At 39.2% G+C, this 19,595-nt stretch overlaps 1 protein-coding gene across 2 annotated transcripts in view; it reads right to left on the minus strand.

Annotated features, from left to right (window-relative positions):
- The window catches only part of Nedd4 (E3 ubiquitin-protein ligase Nedd4), a 592,743-nt gene extending 584,506 nt beyond the window's left edge, over positions 1-8,237 (minus strand). For both annotated transcript variants that reach the window (XM_067159509.2, XM_067159503.2), the window contains exon 1: positions 7,881-8,237. In XM_067159509.2, the coding sequence (XP_067015610.1) occupies positions 7,881-8,036 (156 nt within the window). In that variant the 5' untranslated portion in view covers positions 8,037-8,237. The remainder of the gene's footprint in view (positions 1-7,880) is intronic.
- Positions 8,238-19,595: the final 11,358 nt, after the last annotated feature.

The following is a 19,595-nucleotide window of genomic DNA, read 5'->3' on the forward strand; positions in this document are numbered from 1 at the left end:
TCTGCGTCTTCAGAAGAAAATCTCGACTGTTCACGAGAAAGACTTCTCCAAGTTTCTTGGAGAAACATAAAGAATTTCACCTTATTTTATTGACACGGCATAAGCCCCAAAAGCCTATATTATGTCTATAAACTATACAATTCTTCACTTTCAAAACAAAAGGAAAGGTCGAGTAACTATTTAATATTCTAGATTCACATTTAAGGGTCACGGACAATGTTTTTAACATTTATGACTTACTTCACTGATTCTTTTCTATATTAATGTTCTCTCTCATTACTTCTTTCAAACACGTGCGTTTAATTTTATTTGATACGGACTTTAACCCGTGCCTCCATCCGTGTCGTCAAGTTTTCCGAATCGAAATTATTGTGTCCTTTGATTAACGTAAAACGATCACTAAATGCAACACACAGGTGAACCCGTTTTAACTATTGCAGTGAAAAATGTGTACGTAAACCTTGGGTAAACCTTGACTGTCAGAGGTTAGACGAAATCGTCCAGTAGGCCTAAGTAATACTTCCAATGCTGACTAATGTTAAATATACACAACTGTTTTTGTTTGAGTTCGTTTATTTGTCACTCGGTGATGAAAATACAGAAGCTGGAATGGTATTGTTTTCATTTTATTAATATAGGCATTTGTCCACGTCTCGACTTGTATGGAAATAATGATTTTGCCCCTCATGATAACTACAGAGTAACTTAACTACGCTGACCAAAATTAACGGAACCAGCAAATAAAGGATTTCAAACCCGTATTTCATTATCACATTAGAGGTTATCATTTTATAATCACTTGACGGCAGAAAGAAAAATATAGCTCTACAATACACATCACATCTTGTTATATTTTTTACTTTTAAATTAAATATAAAAACAGTTTTTGTGAGCGATCTTTCAAAGATGTCCTGCGATCTTCTTTGTAGGACATTTTGTACTCTACAGTTCTTACCTCACTCCATATTAACCCTACGGAGAGGTTTGGAATTTAATCCACTATTTTTGGCATGCAGTCTAGTATATTAGAAAAATATACCACAACCTCTCCTACCCTGCCAGTCAACATTCTAATTGCGATTTATTTTTCACCAACGGGACTCAAACTGGTGGCAGATTATATAAACTTAATTCCTTAAAGATCATGCCGACTCTACATACGCCTATTTAACATCCAATACTTTACATTTTCTAGAGCAACAATCTCGTACTCCCCCGAACCCCTTCCCCCAATCCCAAAAAGCCTTATCATCATCGACCTCTTCTTCTATTGTATTTTCAACACCTACCTTCAGCCCCATCCTCCTTGCTTATCTCAATCAATCATCAAAGATCTACATTTAGGGCTGTCGCCCTATCAGTTGTTTACCTAGTCTTTTCTTAAACGTTTTCAAAGGACTTGGAACATTATCCAACATTTCCCTTTATGAATTATTCCAATCCCTTACTCCTCGTCCTATAAATTAATATTTGTCCCAATTAGTCATCTTGAATTCCAAATTTATCTTCACACTGTGATCTTTCCTTTTTTATTTAAAGCTCCGCTCAGGCGTATTTGTCTACTGTCATTCCGCGCTATCTCCACCGACAGATCGGAACATACCACTTAGTAGAGTATCTCGTCTCCTTACTCCCAAATCTTCCCAGCCCAAAGTTTGCAACATATTCGTAACACTATTTTGTCGGAAATCATCCAGAACAAATAGTGCTGCTTTCCTTTGGATCTTTTCCAGTTCCCTGGGGTATTACCAGAGACTTATACGTCCACTCCTTTACATCCTTACTACACTCCCTAAACACCCTCAAAACCATGCGAGGAGATATGTAACCTTTCTTAACAACCTCGTTAATAAGATTACCCCAATGAAGATCATTCCTTATAACAATACCTAGCAGGCGTCTACTGTCCATGGATATATTGGAAGCGCAACTTCCGTTCACATTTTAAATACTACATGAATTTATTGATTTAGAATATGTATACGATGTTTTAATTTCGATTCATTTTCGTTTTAGTACATCCGCATGCCGGCTAGCACAATTTTTATTTTTACAATTGGCTTTACGTCGCACCGACACAGATAGGTCTTATGGCGATGATGGGATAGGAAAGGGCTAGGAGTTCGAAGGAAGCGGCCATGGCCGTAATTAAGCCATAGCCCCATCATTTGCCTGGTGTGAAAATGGGAAACCACGAAAAAACATCTTCAGAACTGCCGACAGTGGAATTCGAACCCACTATCTCCCGAATGCAAGCTCACAGCTGCGCGCTCCTAACCGCACGGCCAACTCGCACACTAACTCCCAACCTCTACTGTAAGGTCGGCCGAGCCCCTTGGATGTGATTTTAAAATTACTAGCAAGATCACGAAATGGTAGGAAGTTATCTTCCGTAGTTTTTCATTGGGTGCATTCACAGCGTTAGTAGTATGTTTAATTAGTGTATGGTGCTATGTACATATCGATAAAGCCAATTTCATCTTGCACTAGAGGTGATTTGAGACTTTCAGTGCGTTGTGAATTAGCGTGCATGGAAGACTTAGCGACAGCGGGCAGAAGTGCGGTGCAGAGATTACAGAACGTAGCTGGAAGTGATCATCTGGAAAAACTATTTAATGCCCGTTTCTTTTCGTTACCATTTCATGAGAAATAAGAAATTGTTGAAAATGATCCACCAAAGCTATTTGTTTGAAGAGCGCATTATTTGTTTGACTCTGTACCGTGGCTATGTGGCTGTAAACAATTAAATAGAATGTATTGTTGGTCCTGTCGTTTATTTGCGAAAGAAAGGAACGCATGGAACACTCATTGGTACATCGATTTCAATAACATTGATAAAGGAGATAAAAGACGCAGAAATGTTTTCAATCATATCGTATGTCTAAAAGAGCTTCAGTTATTTTGAAAATACTACGCGGATTGATTTTTGGTTAAGTGAACAACATAGAATAGGTGTGGAAAAGCACAATGAAAGTGTTAAACAAATCAGGAAAATTATATATGTCATTTAATAACTACTGTCTGCTTTCTAGACTCTCGGGGCTTGCCTTTAGGGTTCATAACGAAAGTAGTTGGTATTGACCTATCCAAGGCTTTTGATACGGTAGATCATGGGAGATAACGGACGAAAATGAGGGCTATTGGACTAGACAAAAGAGTGGTTGAATGGTTGGCTAAATTTGTAGAAAATAGAACTCGGAGAATTAGAATACATAGATGAAGTGTTATCTGATCTTCTAATGATTAAGATGTTTCCCATTTTCACACCAGGCAAATGCTGGGGCTGTACCTTAAGGCCACGGCCGCTTCCTTCCCACTCCTAGCCCTTTCCTATCCCATCGTCGCCATAAGATCTATCTGTGTCGGTGCGACGTAAAACCAACAGCAATAGCGATCATGTTCGCACGTTACGACAATCCATTTCGAACCCACTTGGAAACTTCAGTAGTTTTTCGTGATACTTCCCCCAACATTCAGAACGATTTAATATTCTCTCTCTCTGAGGCGCATTTTGTTGCCGTAGTCTAATAAAGTCTTACCTTATTTCTACACGAAACAGTGGAATATTGATTAACGTAAGAGAAGAAAGGTAAACAATGTTTTACTTAAATTCCTTCATAATCATTCAGTAACTGTTAAAAAGCTAGAAAACTACTGTATTAGTTTTAACGATAATCGCAAATTAATACAATAACTTGTTTTAGATGACAGTTTCCTCTACGTACAAAACCATAATATATTATGATACCTAGTGATACACTAATACTGTGATCCCCACGAGGTACTATCACTCCATCAACACAGTAATTAAAATAGAGTGCTTTTCCTCTGGTTGAAATTTACAACCTGTTTACCACCATACTATTGTCCGCTGCCGATCTCACAATATTGTCTAGGCCCCCCTAAAGTTGCACACGATTCTGCAACTAATTTACTACTTTGTACAATATAACATCATCCGCAAATAGCCTTATCTGTAATTCCAGTTCTTTGCCCACATCATATACTGTATATGTACGGTATATAAGAAAAAGGTCATATAGTACTGCTCTGGGGGACCCCCCTCTCTTAATCATTACAGGATCAGATAACACCTCGCCTACTCTAATTCTCTGAGTTCTGTTTTCTACAAATTTCGCTACCAATTCAACCACTCTTTTGCATAGCCAATAGACCTCATTTTCGTCCATTTATCTCCCATGATCTACCCGATCAAAAGCCTTGGATAGGTCAATACCAATTTACACAATTCCGTCGTATGTCAGTTCAGTTTCAGTGACATCCGTGACGTCTCAGTGACGGCTATACACACCTGTCGGTATTGTTTCACTAACTGGAAGTCAGTGATTTTCGAAATGGCAAAGTTTATAGCAGGGGCGGCTTTTCAGGTGAAGTAGGTGAAGTGCCACTTCACCACTTATTTTTACCATATTGAATTACTTAAATTTATTTTTCTTATGACATTTGTTGGTTTTACGGAAAGAAAATGTTTTATTGTACGGAGTTTGGAGCACCTCATCACCTGATGAGAACCAGGGGAACTCACGAAAGCGCCGGCTGTCGGCCACAGTACGGCGCGTGAGACTGAGTGAAGACGAGAGATACCGCAGCTGCCTCTACCTCCCAAGTGCTCCCTCCTAACGCTTGGCCTTGGCGGTTGCCATGACAACCGTGACGTCACCCGCGTACTTTCCACATAGCGGAATGTGCTAGTGAAGTTGTCGGAAGAGCGGAATGTTTCGTCTTCCCTGCGTCATCCTGTGTGAAGTACGAGTACTTACGCATCGTGGTTCATTCGTAGTGTTGTGCTGTTTTATTTAAATATGTATCCTATTTATGACATAGTGTGCACTTTATTATAAACACCATTTTCACGTTGGAGAAACGAAGATCAGAATGAAGTTCTACGTTTTGATCGCCCTACTGAATCATTGCAAATTTGTGCTACAAAAGAAGTGAAACATTCCGGTAAATCTTACAATCTTAGTTTCAAACGATCGTGGTTTAAGGAATTTCCATGGTTGTGTTCCTCTTCAGCTCTACATAAGTTGTTTTGTTGGGCCTGTTTGCCTTTTATCAATAAAAATACGTTTGGAATAAAGAAGGATTTTCAGCCCTTTTGAACATAACACGTTCTTTACATAAGCACTCAGACTCTGCAGAACATAAAATACGGCAGCTAGATTTCAAGACATTGGAAACAAACCAAAATACGATCTCTGATGTCCTGAAGGAAAATGCCAGACTGTATATTGTAATTGTACAGTTCAGTAAAAATGTACATTTAAATAGGCTTTTCCTTCATTTGGTAATTGATGCAGTGCTCTATTTAAGTAAGCAAGAACTAGCTTTTCGTGGTCATGACGAAATATTAAATTCAATAAATCGTGGTCACGTGCTGGACCCTCCGCCAGTCACAGGTACGAGGTACGAATACAAAACAACCAAAAACAACACGTAGTTCCTAAATCTTCGATTCCCGGCTCTGCCATGAAATTTGAAAAGTGGTACGAGGGCTGGAACGGGGTCCACTCAGCCTCGGGAGATCAACTGAGTAGAGGTGGGCTCAATTCCCACCTCAGCCATCCTGGAAGTGGTTTTCCGTGACAAATGCCGGGATGGTACCTAACTTAAGGCCACGGCCGCTTCCTTCCCTCTTCCTTGTCCATCCCTGTTCAGCATAGCAGGTGAGGCCGCCTGGGCGAGGTACTGGTCATCCTACCCAGTTGTATCCCCCGACCCAGAGTCTGAATCTCCAGGACACTGTCCTTGAGGCGGTAGAGGTGGAATCCCTCGCTGAGTCCGAGGGAAAAACCAACCCTGGAGGGTAAACAGATTAAGAAAGAAAGGAATTCGAACGCCACTGCTTCATAACAAGCTGAATTTGCTGTTTCACAAACATCAGATGAAATAACTTAGTTAATAATAAGTTACTTTAAGACGTATTAAAGTTTGGTAACGATAGATTAATACTTTCAATGCTATGCATTTTCAAAGTGAGCGCTCCGTTGGAAATGGAATAAAATACCGGCACTTTTTTTTTTTGTTTTTGTTCAACCTGCGTTAAAATTTTAATTGGGTAGGCTACAGTAAACATTTCTACTCCACATAATTAAACGTAGAATAAAATAAGCTGAAGTTTGGTGTATCTTGTTTCTATGTGCGACAACGGATAAACGCTTTTATTAACGAATTAACTCCGGTTTCTATACTTTTTCCCTAGACTAGTAGAACGGGAACTCTTGTATTAGAGCACACTAAAGGCCGATCAACAGCGCCGCGACACGAATCCGCAACCTGAGCAAAGAATGCGACTAACCTGAGCATGCACCCGGTCATTCTTTTTCTTTTCTATTCTTGGAAGAGAAAATTAATGTTGATGAATACGGATAGTAGTTATAATGATACAGTAAAAATGTTATGAGACTACGAACATGTTGAACGGTAAAGAATCTAGAATGAAAGATTTATATAAACATTTTGTCTTAATAACAATGAATGACATCGAGACGGATTAACTACAAATACACAAATGCAATAGTTTACTGTGGTTATGCAGTACTTTGATACATGGAGCAATATGCATGTAATATGTAGGCTATGAAAATACAATCCCGATTACTTAGAACATGTCTCAAAGAGACATATTCAGGGAGCTGTTTGCAACACTGTCGCGCGCGGCACAATCATGCAGATTATTGTACTCTGATTGCGTAAATGACTAGGCTGTTTCAGAATTCGGCAATGAATAATGACGTAAATGTTCGGCGGGCAAGATGTAGTCGAAGGTGAAACTGAAATGTAACGTGACTTTCGTAATGCCGAGCAGGTGTGACAGGTGATCGTAGCGCGCAATTTAAAACTGTGTTCAATGGTAACGTCAGAACCAAAGATGATAGAGAATGTCAGAACGAAAGTTTACACGATTAGTTCACTGATGATGTTAGCAGATACACCCTTTGCATTCTACGATGGGTGTTTTTAAGTCGTAACATTTGTGTGAAATGATGAAATTTTTGAGACAATGAAAGTATGATTCACTACTTGCTGCAGTAATGACGTCACACAACTTACGCTATTAACTTGTATGGATACGATGAATGTATCACGCATACTTGCCAGAGGAAATGAATACCACTTCCTATAGTGCCATGTTATCGGTCTGCAACTTGGAATCAGTCTGCAAACAGAAGTTACGCAAATACTTCCTCAATTGACTGGGGGAGGGGGCGAATGACAATGACGACGCAGAACATTACTAGGTGTGAAATTACAGTAATAAAGGAATTCTACTCTTTTCTCATAAAGGAGAGACAAAGAAAGAGTATTCAAGGCGTGTGGTAGTCTCTGTTTATGGAACAAAGCAACGAGATTATCAGCCAGTCAAGAGTAGTTACCTGACCTGAAACTGACGACTTTTAAGATTCATCTACTGCAAGTTACCAAACATACCGTAATTGAATTAAAATATGCATCATAGGAACTGTTAAGCTACAGTAACACTGAGCGCCTAATAGACTGAGATATAATTCCGTAGGCTTATTAAAATAACAAAGCATGTGATGGACTCACGTTACTACCGCATCTCTATGTTTTACATTGAACCCGAGCTGTGGACATGTTTTGCCAATATTCATTTCGGCTGGTAATAATTTAGGTACGCATATGATTTGCTATTAACTTTATCCTCTCAAGAGATATTATTTATCGTAAAATACTGTAGTGTTTAGCATTATCATCCCTGGTAAAAAGTCTAAAATTAACGTCAGTAGGCCTACGCTACTGTCGAGCAGAAATAATTTTATGACTTCAAATATACTTATAGAAATTTGTAAATTCAAGACTTAATTTAATAAGGAAATTTAAAAGACAATAATCACCGTTTCCAATATCCCAGCACATGATGCTCTTTTAGGGGCGTTAATAGCTGGCAGTCGTCTCGAATGCAAAGAGTGACGTCTTCGAGGGGGTGGCTGCGGTGGAGTTGACGTTGACATGTCATCGACACTTCGAGAATTCCCAGGATATGCTGCCATGCTCTTCCAAAAATTTTCACCAGCTTATTATCATCATTCTAACTGTGCACCGGCATGTGACAGCGCCTCAAGGTCGCGTTCCGTTCACTTATCGTCACTGTGAAAATTGGTCTGCAGCGCGCAGCTACAAGGACGTCGCCTCGTACAATTCACTACACAATACAGAAAGGATTTGACGACTCTCGACGCCGAAGCACTACCTTCCAAGACTCAACGATAACTGATTCATGCTTGTTGATAAGGTTAATTTTTACTTCCAGGTACTTCATTTAGTATCCCAAAGATGGCACTAGCTCTCGCGATCAACGCATTAATGAAGAATACCGATAGGCATACCTACACGGAAAGACCTGTGGCGAAGAGGATAACGCGTATTGTTCTCAAGAATATCAATACGATGTAACACCGCAATATATATTTAATAAAAATGTATGTACAGTTCAGAAAATGTGAGGGAAAAATAATTATGCATTCAGACTTTTGAAAGATTAGGCTACACACAAAATTTCGGTGTTCAGTTCCTCAGACATGAAATTCAGATACGGCTATGAAGCCAAGCTCTGCATTCAGGAGACGAGTGGGTTCGAACCCCACCGTCGTCTGTCCTGAGAATGGTTTTCTGTGGTTTCCCATTTTCACATCAAGGCAAATGCTGGGACAGTTCCTATTTATAGGCCACAGCCGATTCCTTCCTCCTCTTTTACTTCACTCTCATTCATTTCATCTTCATTAGCTCGTCAACTGAGATTGGCGGCAGGAACGGAATCCGGCCGTAAAAACATGCCTCATTCCCGACGCCGTATCAAGACAGGGGACTACGGGGTAGACATTCAGGTCATCGTCAAAATTATACATAAGACACTTGAGGTTTTGTTAGGGTAATAAATAAATAAATAAATAAATAAATAAATAAATAAATAAATAAATAAATAAATACTGATCTACATTTAGGGCAGTCGCCCAGGTGGCAGATTCCCCATCTGTTGTTTTCCTAGCCTTTTCTTAAATGATTACAAAGAAACTGGGAATTTATTTTTTATTGGTAAGTTATTCCAATCCCTAACTCCCCTTCCTATAAACTAATATTTACCCCAATTTGTCCTCTTGAATTCCAACTTTATATTGTGATCTTTCCTATTTTTAAGGATCAAGTTACTCAATATTTATCACAAAAAGATGGAAAATTCTCATATTTTGACAAAGTACAAAAAACAAAAGTTTTCACATTTGATCCCCTCTGCCTTGCACTTCATTTATGTATACAAGCACAAAGAATCAAAGTAACTAGATTTTGGTAACATTTACATAATTCTGAGGTCATACAGCAGGCCTATAATGAATAAATTGCATTGGTAGGCTACCCAACAATTGTTGCAGTATGGTCATTTACCACGTGATAGGTAGATGTAACGTGTGCAGCAAGCTTATAGTTTTACGAGACTGTTGATATTGAGATCATAGACCTGGGAACTCCAGTTTTAAATGAAATTCAAACTTCTCAATTCAAAAATTCCACATACGAAGTGTGTACTATATTGTTTTATACTTTATTTTTTCCTACCCAAATGAAGTACATTACACATCAGTTGTTATGTCCACGTTTTCAATATAATCTCCTTGTAACTGTATGCACTTTTGCCATCAATGTGTCAGTCTCTCCAGACCTTCCTGAAACCATTCTTTCAGAGTGGTGCGTACCCATGCCTTGACAGCTGTGTCCAGTTCTGCAAAATTCGCAAAACAGCAACCAGCACTGTACTGGAATCAAACCGCAGATGTCAAAATCGACCAAAGAACATCAGAAGCGACTACAATCAGAAAAGGTGTTCATCAGGGTTGTGTGCTGTCACCTCTCTTATTCAACATTTATTCTGAGGCAATATTTAAGGAGGTGTTGTTGGAGGAAAACAGCGGGATAGTTACAAATGGACAGGCAATTAATAATATCAGGTACGCAGATGATACTGTTGTCATAGCAAATGAATTACCTGTGCTCCAACGCATGATAGACAAATTAGTCCAGCGCAGTGAAGAGTTTGGCCTGTTTGTCAACGCTTCCAAGACCAAAGTTGTAGTCTTCTCTAAAAGAAAAATTCCAGCAACCCTGTCAATAAACAGCAGTAAGATTGAACAAGTATCCTCCTTCAAATACTTGGGTACTGTGCTAGATGAGGAATGTGATTCCAAGAGAGAGATAAAATCTAGAATAGAACAGGCCAGGAGGCAATTTTTTAGCATGAAACAGCTATTTACAAAATCAGACCTAAGTGTGCAATTAAGAATGCGAATGATTCGGTGCTATGTATTCTCCATTTTTCTCTTTGGATGTGAAAGCTGGACCCTTGACCAAAATCTAGAAAAAAGAATTGATGCTTTTGAAATGTATCTATATCGCCGCCTACTCCGAATACCATGGGTGCTGAAAATTTCAAATGATGAAGTCCTTCATCGCATGAAGAAACAAAAAGAACTATTACTTACTGCTAAAAAAAGAAAACCCAAGATCTAGGGCACATTATGAGAGGCGAGAAGTACCAGCTATTACAACTCATCATTGAAGGTAAAATACAGGGGAAAAGGTCTGTTGACAGCAGGAAGAATTCATGGCTGAAGGACATCGAAGATGGCACAACTGCACTTCAGAAGATGCTTTCCATGCTGCAACATCACGTCCAGAGCTGGCTATGTGGACCGCCAACCTCTGCTAGGAGAAGGCGCCTCAAGAAGAAGAACCAGCAGAGGTTTCTTTATGTTCCCGAACAGGTGATAATCACTTGGTACCCGTTGGGGAGAGTATGGTGGGTGTGGCAGCACCGTGAATCCAATTTTGTTTTGTTTGTGGCTCATGGTAATGGGAGCCATGTGTCATCACCAGTCACAAGCCTAGCCATGAAGTCGGCTGGATCTTGATCATGGCATTGCAAAAGTTCTCTGCACACATCCACATGCCTCTGCTTTTCGTCTGCAGACAAGAGTCTAGGCACCCACGTAGATGACGCCTTCCCCAACTGTAAGTGGCCGTGCACTATTTGCTGCACGGTGTTTCGGCTGATTCCCGTAGCTGCCTCCATTTCCGTAAATGTGATGCATTTGTTTCCTTGGATGGCCTGTTCGACCCGGGTATTGTTGGCTGGTGTTGACAATGTCACATTCCTTCCAGAACTGGTTTCCTTGTTCACCGATGTGCGCCCTGTTTTCCAACCTTCCACCCAGTTGTAAACTGTTTTCCGTGACGGCACACGTTCTTCACAGACTGCCACCAAGCGCCGATGAATTTCTGCAGTGGTCACGCGTTCTTTCCATAGGAACCAAGTTGTATAATGCTGTCTCTAGCAGTTGCTTTCCATGTTGTGTGCTCCTACGCCGACAGTGTTGTTATGAAATGGGTATGACGAGTGCATTTGTTGGCCCCTGTGTGTATGCTGCTACCAAATGGTGGAACAAGGCACTAGTTACACGTCACCACCTTCAAAAGTGAAATGTGAACCATTCCCGGACATACAAAAAATAAAGTGTAAAACAATATAGTACGCTCCTCGCACATTGGCTGGACATCAAACCACAGCTGCATTTGTAAGAAGCCAGTAACAATGCTGCCCCTCTACAACATGTCGGTGTACTTAATATACCAACCATGTCTTCTTCTGATGTAACAGGAAAGAAGGGTAAATATTTCAGGAATGAATTCCTGATAGGGAAGAAATGGTTATAGCAATATGGGCTCAGACTTGCATAATTTCTAAACTATCTATTATATTTGCTGGAATTAAATTAAATTTGGTTAGAGGTATGTAAAACCAATATTATTATTATTATTATTAAATCTGAAACACAGTGTACCTATATCTTGTCCAAACTGAACAATATTACAGCAACTTTCGATATGCAAACTATGGAATCTGTTTGGCAATACAGTACCTATGTACTATGCCAGGAATGTTGAAACTTATTCAGAACTCAAGTGAGATGATGAGCTGAGGTCTTTCTTTTCAGGCAGTGGGTAGAGAGATTTGGAAAATTTCACTTACCCCTGTGGTTAAATCTAATTAAGATACTATTATTATAATAAAATAAAATATAAAATGATGAACCGAGATGTCCCATAATTTGGGAGCCATAGTTCACCAAATCGATCCCTTGAATTTTGACAGAGCATGATCATTTTCACTTCTCTCCCAGAGTGTGTATCCAAGCTGTGTATTGGTATATCTCCTATGGGCCTTACCCTATGAAAATTATTAAACAGGTAGGAACTGCACCTAGGTTTTCCAATAACTTCTGTACTGATTCTAAAATAACTACGGTACTTGCATTGGTGCATGAGTTCTTCATCAATGCACAAAAATGTGTATATTACACACACAAAAGATTAATAATTACTTCAAGACTTTCCTTATGTAAATAAAATGATCCTAAATTAAAATCAGCAATGACTGAACTACCATTTGTAGTGAGCATGATGACCATTACTTACAATATGATATATTGCCCTCCACAATTTTTGTATATCAACACAAATTGCAGTCTCTCACCATCAAAACATCGAACAACACTTTGATACCAAACCTCTTTATTCACTAACACTTGGTTTAATTATACTTTCACTTGAGCAAACAGTTTTGCCCTTACCTGCCGGGGAAAGTCTGAAATAAAGAACATAATCTCTGACATCAATATATTAAACAAGATACATCAGCATAAGGCTAGCTAGAATTGGTAGTTAGAAAATCATACCGCAATAAGACATTGAAAACCAAGTGTACGGGGTGTTCAAAACACTGTCCTAGAACAACTAACTCACAATCCTATCAACACAAAGGATGTAGAATGTGAATGGACCATGCTTCCAAAAGTCATTACAGAATCTGAACAACCATTGGCTTTGAGGAAAGGAAGAGACAAGACTGGTTTGTTGATAACACCGAAGATTCTTGAAACTCGTCAATGCCAAACAGGAGACCCATCTCTCCATTTCTCAGGATCCATCCTCCAGAGAGAAGAAAATGCATTTTCAAGAACTAAAACAGAAGTGCCAGTCTGAAATCAGAGAAATAAAGAACAACTGGTGGCAGCAAAAAGCAAAGGCCTTCAGAACTTCTCAGGTGCAAGGGACCTGCGCAACTGTTATGCAGGACTGAAGGAGCTGTATGGTCATATCCGCTCATCATCAGGGACTCTGAGAGCTTACAGACAGTCTTTAAACAATGTAAACAACACTTCAGCTCACTCTTGAACTATAACTCTGCTGAAGATTTTCTTCAAAATGTTTCTCACCATACTCTCCAACCCTGGATGGACACTCCTCCAACCTTCCAAGAGTTTATCAAAGCTCTCAGCAGAATGAAAACAGTAAAGGCTTCAGGATCAGGCAACATTCCTCTTGAACTCATTCGAAGTGGAGGCTCATCTCTAAAACCCAGGCTTTTCTATCTGATACTCCTAATTTGGGAAACCAAGTATGTTCCTGCTACTATGAAAATCTCCAGGACAGTTATAATCTTCACAATTGTAGCATCTCTGACAGCTACTGTGGTATATACCTGATCTCCATAGAAATAAAAATATTTGCTAGAATCTTACTGAATCAACTTCAGGTTGTTTCTGAAAGAATATTATCTGAATCTCAGTATGGGTTCGTGCCTCTCGTGGTACAATTGACATGATCTTTTGCGCAAGACAACTGCAGGAGAATTAGCATGAAAATGATGGTGAAACAAGCTGTTGTTATCTCTGGGTGTGAAACCTAAACCCTTATATTGCCAGGACATCAAGAAACTGGTACACTTTCACATACAAAACTTAGCTCCATTATGAACATCAAATAGGATTATATAAGTAATTTTGCAGTTTTTGAGAAGACACAGCTAAACAGTATAGAAGCAATCATTATCAGTTAATGGCTTAGATGGGCAGGCCATGTCCATCGTATGAGTAACAGCTAGTTCCCTCGGCAAATCCTGTATGGTGAACTCAGGACTGGCAAGAGGACTCGTGGTGCTCCTCTGAACTTAAACAGACCATGAGAAGAGCAGATATAAATCCAAATACTTGGCAAACTCTTGCAGGGGATTGCATTCATTGGCATTCTACCATCTCAGCTGGAATTGTACAGTTTGAGCAGGAACATCAAAGACAGGAAAGGAAAACTCGCCAGAGAAAGAAACTACGTTAAACACTAATAAGTCCATTGGATGCAACATGTTTGGCTGTATATTTTATACAAGAATTGGTCTGATAAGCCATCAGCACCACCTCTGTTGAGTGGACCAATGAACTATGGAACTGCAGGTGAGAAACGTAAACTTGGATACAAGAATTGGCTGACGACAGCTGAGCTTTCAGCATAGAAATACAGAATGGAATATTTTTATCTTGCAGTCAAGTTTGTTCATGGGGTGGGCAATGGCTGAGTGGCCAAGTAAGTGGTCCTAAAGTCACATTTGCTACGGAATAGGAGTGGGCATATTAGTCTCTGGTAAGACCCCAATCAGAGTATGGTTTCAGTGTATGGGGCCCACACCAGGACTACTTGATACAAGAACTGGAAAAGATCCAAAGGAAAGCAGCACGATATGTTCTGGGTAATTTCTGAAAAAAGGAGTCGTGTTGCAAATTTTGGGCTGGGAAGACTTGGGAGCATGGAGATGAGATGCTTGTCTATGTGGTATGTAATTTATTACGGCGGCCGCGCGCTTTCGACTCGCCACCACCGGCAGGACGTCCCACGAACCATGCCAGTTAGACACCGACGAGCGATGAACCGACAGCGTGGGACACAAATCCAACTACGAGCTTTTTAACCGCAACAACTTTAATATACGCTATTGGAGCTGGAATTACCGCGGCTGCTGGCACCAGACTTGCCCTCCAATGGATACTCGTTAAAGGATTTAAAGTGTACTCATTCCGATTACGGGGCCTCGGATGAGTCCCGTATCGTTATTTTTCGTCACTACCTCCCCGTGCCGGGAGTGGGTAATTTGCGCGCCTGCTGCCTTCCTTGGATGTGGTAGCCGTTTCTCAGGCTCCCTCTCCGGAATCGAACCCTGATTCCCCGTTACCCGTTACAACCATGGTAGGCGCAGAACCTACCATCGACAGTTGATAAGGCAGACATTTGAAAGATGCGTCGCCGGTACGAGGACCGTGCGATCAGCCCAAAGTTATTCAGAGTCACCAAGGCAAACGGACCGGACGAGCCGACCGATTGATTTTGATCTAATAAAAGCGTCCCTTCCACTTCTGGTCGGGACTCTGTTTGCATGTATTAGCTCTAGAATTACCACAGTTATCCAAGTAAAGTGGTACGATCTAAGGAACCATAACTGATTTAATGAGCCATTCGCGGTTTCACCTTAATTTGGCTTGCACTGAGACATGCATGGCTTAATCTTTGAGACAAGCATATGACTACTGGCAGGATCAACCAGGGAGCTGGCTGGCTCGAGAGCCGAAACCGAGCGTCGTAGCCCGCCGCCGACGAGTGCGGCCTGCGGGACACAGACTTGCTTTGCTCCGTTGGCCGACCGAGTGGCCGCCAACTAAAATTTCATAGGCCGCCGAGCACCCATGTTGATGATTCACAATGACAATTAAATTTGAAAGGATTGTTCCTCCCAATCAATACAACAATATTTTTAAAAGAATTATCTTTTAATCAGAACTAGTTTTGGCTCTCAACACTGGGCCATATTCAACTGTATATTAAACATAGATTTTGATATGTTATCCGTGAGGACTTTGTAAATATTTGTAATGAGTCTAAAAATTCTTATCACTACTGAGCTATGTTAAAATACCAATGTGTTAAACCCTAGTTTATATGATTTATAAATGACTTAGCAATTAAGGTTTGAGTGGAACATTAGTAAAGAATAGAAATAGCATGGAGTTGAAAGAAACAAAAATGTTCTTAATGTAATAAATTCAGCAGTGAATCAAAATGTTATTCAGTGCATTCATTGACACAGTCAGAACACAGGAAAAATCATTATCATGGCAGGAAATTTACAACATAGGATTCACCTGTGGAATATTCTGGGGAAAACAGTGAACAATGATACTTTTGGCCCAACATACATAAAACCACAATGGTAAATAAAATAATGTACTTAGAATGGTCCATGCCACTGCACAGGTTCACAATATTCTTTTAAAAGAAATAGGCTACAATACCAGATATTGAAAATCATTTACTGAATTAATATAAAGGGCATCCAGCCATAAAAACATGCCATTTTAATTCATTCCACTTCATCCCTGACCCCATATCAAGAAACTGGATTAAGGGGTAGACACATGTAAACCAAATACACTTAGTTACAAAATGAAATTTTCTTCCAGGCTTTTAGTTTTGATGGGCGATTTTAATGTAGTTTTGGCTCCTGTTTATGAATCTGAAATCAAATTTTGTGTATCACATAAGGATTTGACAGAATTTCAAATTAAGTATTTACTTAATCTACAATGTCAATTATAGCAAAGTTTAGGAAATTAAGACCAGTAAAGTAACTATAATTAACTTAAAATGAAGTGAATCTAGAAAACTGTTTATTACTTACTTTGTTTGTCAACATATAAAATGGCAAGTCCAGGATACAATTTTCATACTTAAACTCTCTTCCTTTTGCTTCGGAAGTGTGATCTTCATGATCATCTGACGTGTTGCAACTCCAGATTCTGCCTCTTCATAGACCAGCAATAGTGAGCTAATGTCGCAGCATTTCACCTGCCCTGATAACGTATCCCTATCTCTTTGATGTCGTGTCAGAACCACTCCCCATGTTCTTCACTTAAAAAAAAGGGAAAAAGATGACTATGAAGGAAATGCAGCTTGATACTCATCTTACAACCTAAATTTTTCATAGCCATCAAAATATCTTCAACATATTTCTTGTAATCTGAGTGCTTCCTATTAAAAAAAAAAAAAGAAGTTTATTACATTCTTGAAATCTATCCAAGCCAATCTTTCCTCACAGGTCATCAAACCCTCAAATTGTTCGTCTGTCATAAGGTTCCTTATCTGTGGTACCATAAAGGTTCCTTCTTTTAGTTTAGCATCAGACAGGAAGGAGAATTTCTGATAGATGTACTTTATTCAATCCCTTTACGAACTCTTTCCTGATCCCCAGTTTAATATGGAGAGATGGAAGTATGAATTTTTCTTATTTCACCAAACATGCTCTTATTATATTTTTATTTCCACTGTTGTTCTAGCTGACCATTCTTTCTAACCCAGTGTGCATCACGTCCACGGCTGTCCCACAGGCAGAGAAAACAGGGATATTTTGTGTAACCTGACTGTTGTCCCGTTAATAACATAGTTTCATAGTTTTCCTTCTAGATGTAAGATTATGCTACTGTTATTGAACCATATTTATCGGTGATGTGTAAGAGTACAGCTTTGATATTTTTTTGGGTTCCATTGATAAATAGCTTCAATTCATTTTTCCTTGTTTTGATACTACTCCCTCAATGTTATTACAGTAAACAAGAGGGTTCTCTCTTCAAAGCCAATGAGCCGCAAATGAAAAAAGGAGTTGGGATTGTTTACACACCGTCATCTTGAGGAACTCACCATTTGTAGACTGACTTGCACTTGTATATATGTATTAACTATCTAAAGCACATTCAAAATTAAACTAAAACAGTTGCAGTGTTTCTATGTGAACATAGACATCAGAAAATATCGATTTTAACACTACTGACCATTTTCGATTACTCTAATGTACATATTTTATCAATCAATGCATACTGTTATGCGCGAATGTTAAAAAAGCAAAATTATGTAATTACAAAAAAAACCTGTGGGTATTACAGGAAATCAGATATCATATTCATAACCAGCTCTAAAAATGATCTAAATACACCCTTTTTCATGCAAAGCCCGACAACGATGTTACCAAGTGATATCAACGTAAGTAAGCAGTACTCATGAAATTCATCTTATCTTGTTCGATATCAGGAAAATGTTGTACCTGGAGCTAGCAGTCTTTCGTTCATTAAACGAGAACCCAACATTGAGAACTGATTACGCAAAATCACATACAGCACACATATCAAATTTAAATCAGATATGTTGGGAATCTGAAATAGATATTAGTCTCTAACTAGAGAAACCTTAAAAGAATAACCATTACTACAATAGTAGGCCTAGAATATAACATTATGCATCAGCTGATTTCACGCATGTCTTTATTCATTTTTATATTTGCTCAAGATAAGACGATGAAGTGTCTTTAAGAAGATGATTGGAGGACTGTCTGGAGTGACTTAAGCTAGATCAAGGACATCTCATCCTGGAAGATGTTGTGCAGTCTGACCTCGTCTACTTTCTTATCTGCAGAGGAGCAGTTGACTGCCATCTCTATTTACCTATGCCAATAACAGTCTCAAATAATGTAACTCTCAGAATAATTCTATATTAGGATGTTCAAGTGCATGTATATTTATTCTTATGGGAATATCTCTTGATAATGTGACCCTAGTATAGCTTTTTATGTAGGTTAGAATCTGTCACAATCAACATAACATCTATATTAAAGACAGAATGCAATATTGCTCTAAATCGAATACATATGACCCTTGCTTGCGTCAATCAATTTAATATTTTCTTTAGTCACTCACTTTCTTCTCTTATTTCATCGTAGTATGTCTACCTATCCATTTAATCTTCCATTTCTTATGTATTACAATTTATAATCTCCTCTATATCCATTTCCCTCCATATCTCTTCTTATATTCCCTATTCTCTTCGTATTTAACCTTTCTTGACGCATGTATGACTTCCTTCCTATTTATTCTCTTCATTGCAGTCTTTGTCTTCTCAGCTTGTACGTACTCCGGTTTCCCCTGTCATATTTCATTCTAGCAACACTCTTCATTAACATTTCATCTATCAGTCATTTATCATTTTCCCAGAGGAGTGCGACAGGCTTCGGCAGTCGGCACATTTCCTATCATTGCCGCTAGATGGGGGCTTCATTCATTCCATTCCTGACCTGGTCGAATGACTGGAAACAGGCTGTGGATTTTCATTGACAGTACACTCAACTCTCGATTTACCATAATAGGATCAGCCGCGATACCAAAAAGAATAAAAATGCACGAGTGTTAGGAGTTACAGTAATACAGAATTACAAAGGGTCGGGATAATATTGCAGAGTTGTAATAGTAGCAACGGTGGCGTGACCTTGAAGTTATTTGTAGCTGGTGCGTCATCGGCCGCGAGCACCTGCTCTCAGTCATTGTTTTGTTTTTGTTCAGTGCAGTTCAGTTCGCAAACAATGGCAACCAAACGGAGGCATGTCATTTTGATGATTCTTCAGAAGTTGGATATTGTACAAAATATAGAATGAGGTTCTACCGTTAAACAGGTGTGTGTCCAATATAATGTTGGTGATTCTACCGTGCAAGATATTTTATGCAACAAAGACAAACTTCCATCATTTGCTTGTTCGTCCAATGCAAACAGTGGTATGGCAAATTGAAAAACTATGAAGAAGAAAAACAAAAAACTACATTTGAGGAGCTTGACTAATGCATGTTGGAGTGGTTTTC

This window comes from Anabrus simplex, chromosome 1 (assembly GCF_040414725.1).
Source record: "Anabrus simplex isolate iqAnaSimp1 chromosome 1, ASM4041472v1, whole genome shotgun sequence".
NCBI lineage: Eukaryota > Metazoa > Arthropoda > Insecta > Orthoptera > Tettigoniidae > Anabrus > Anabrus simplex.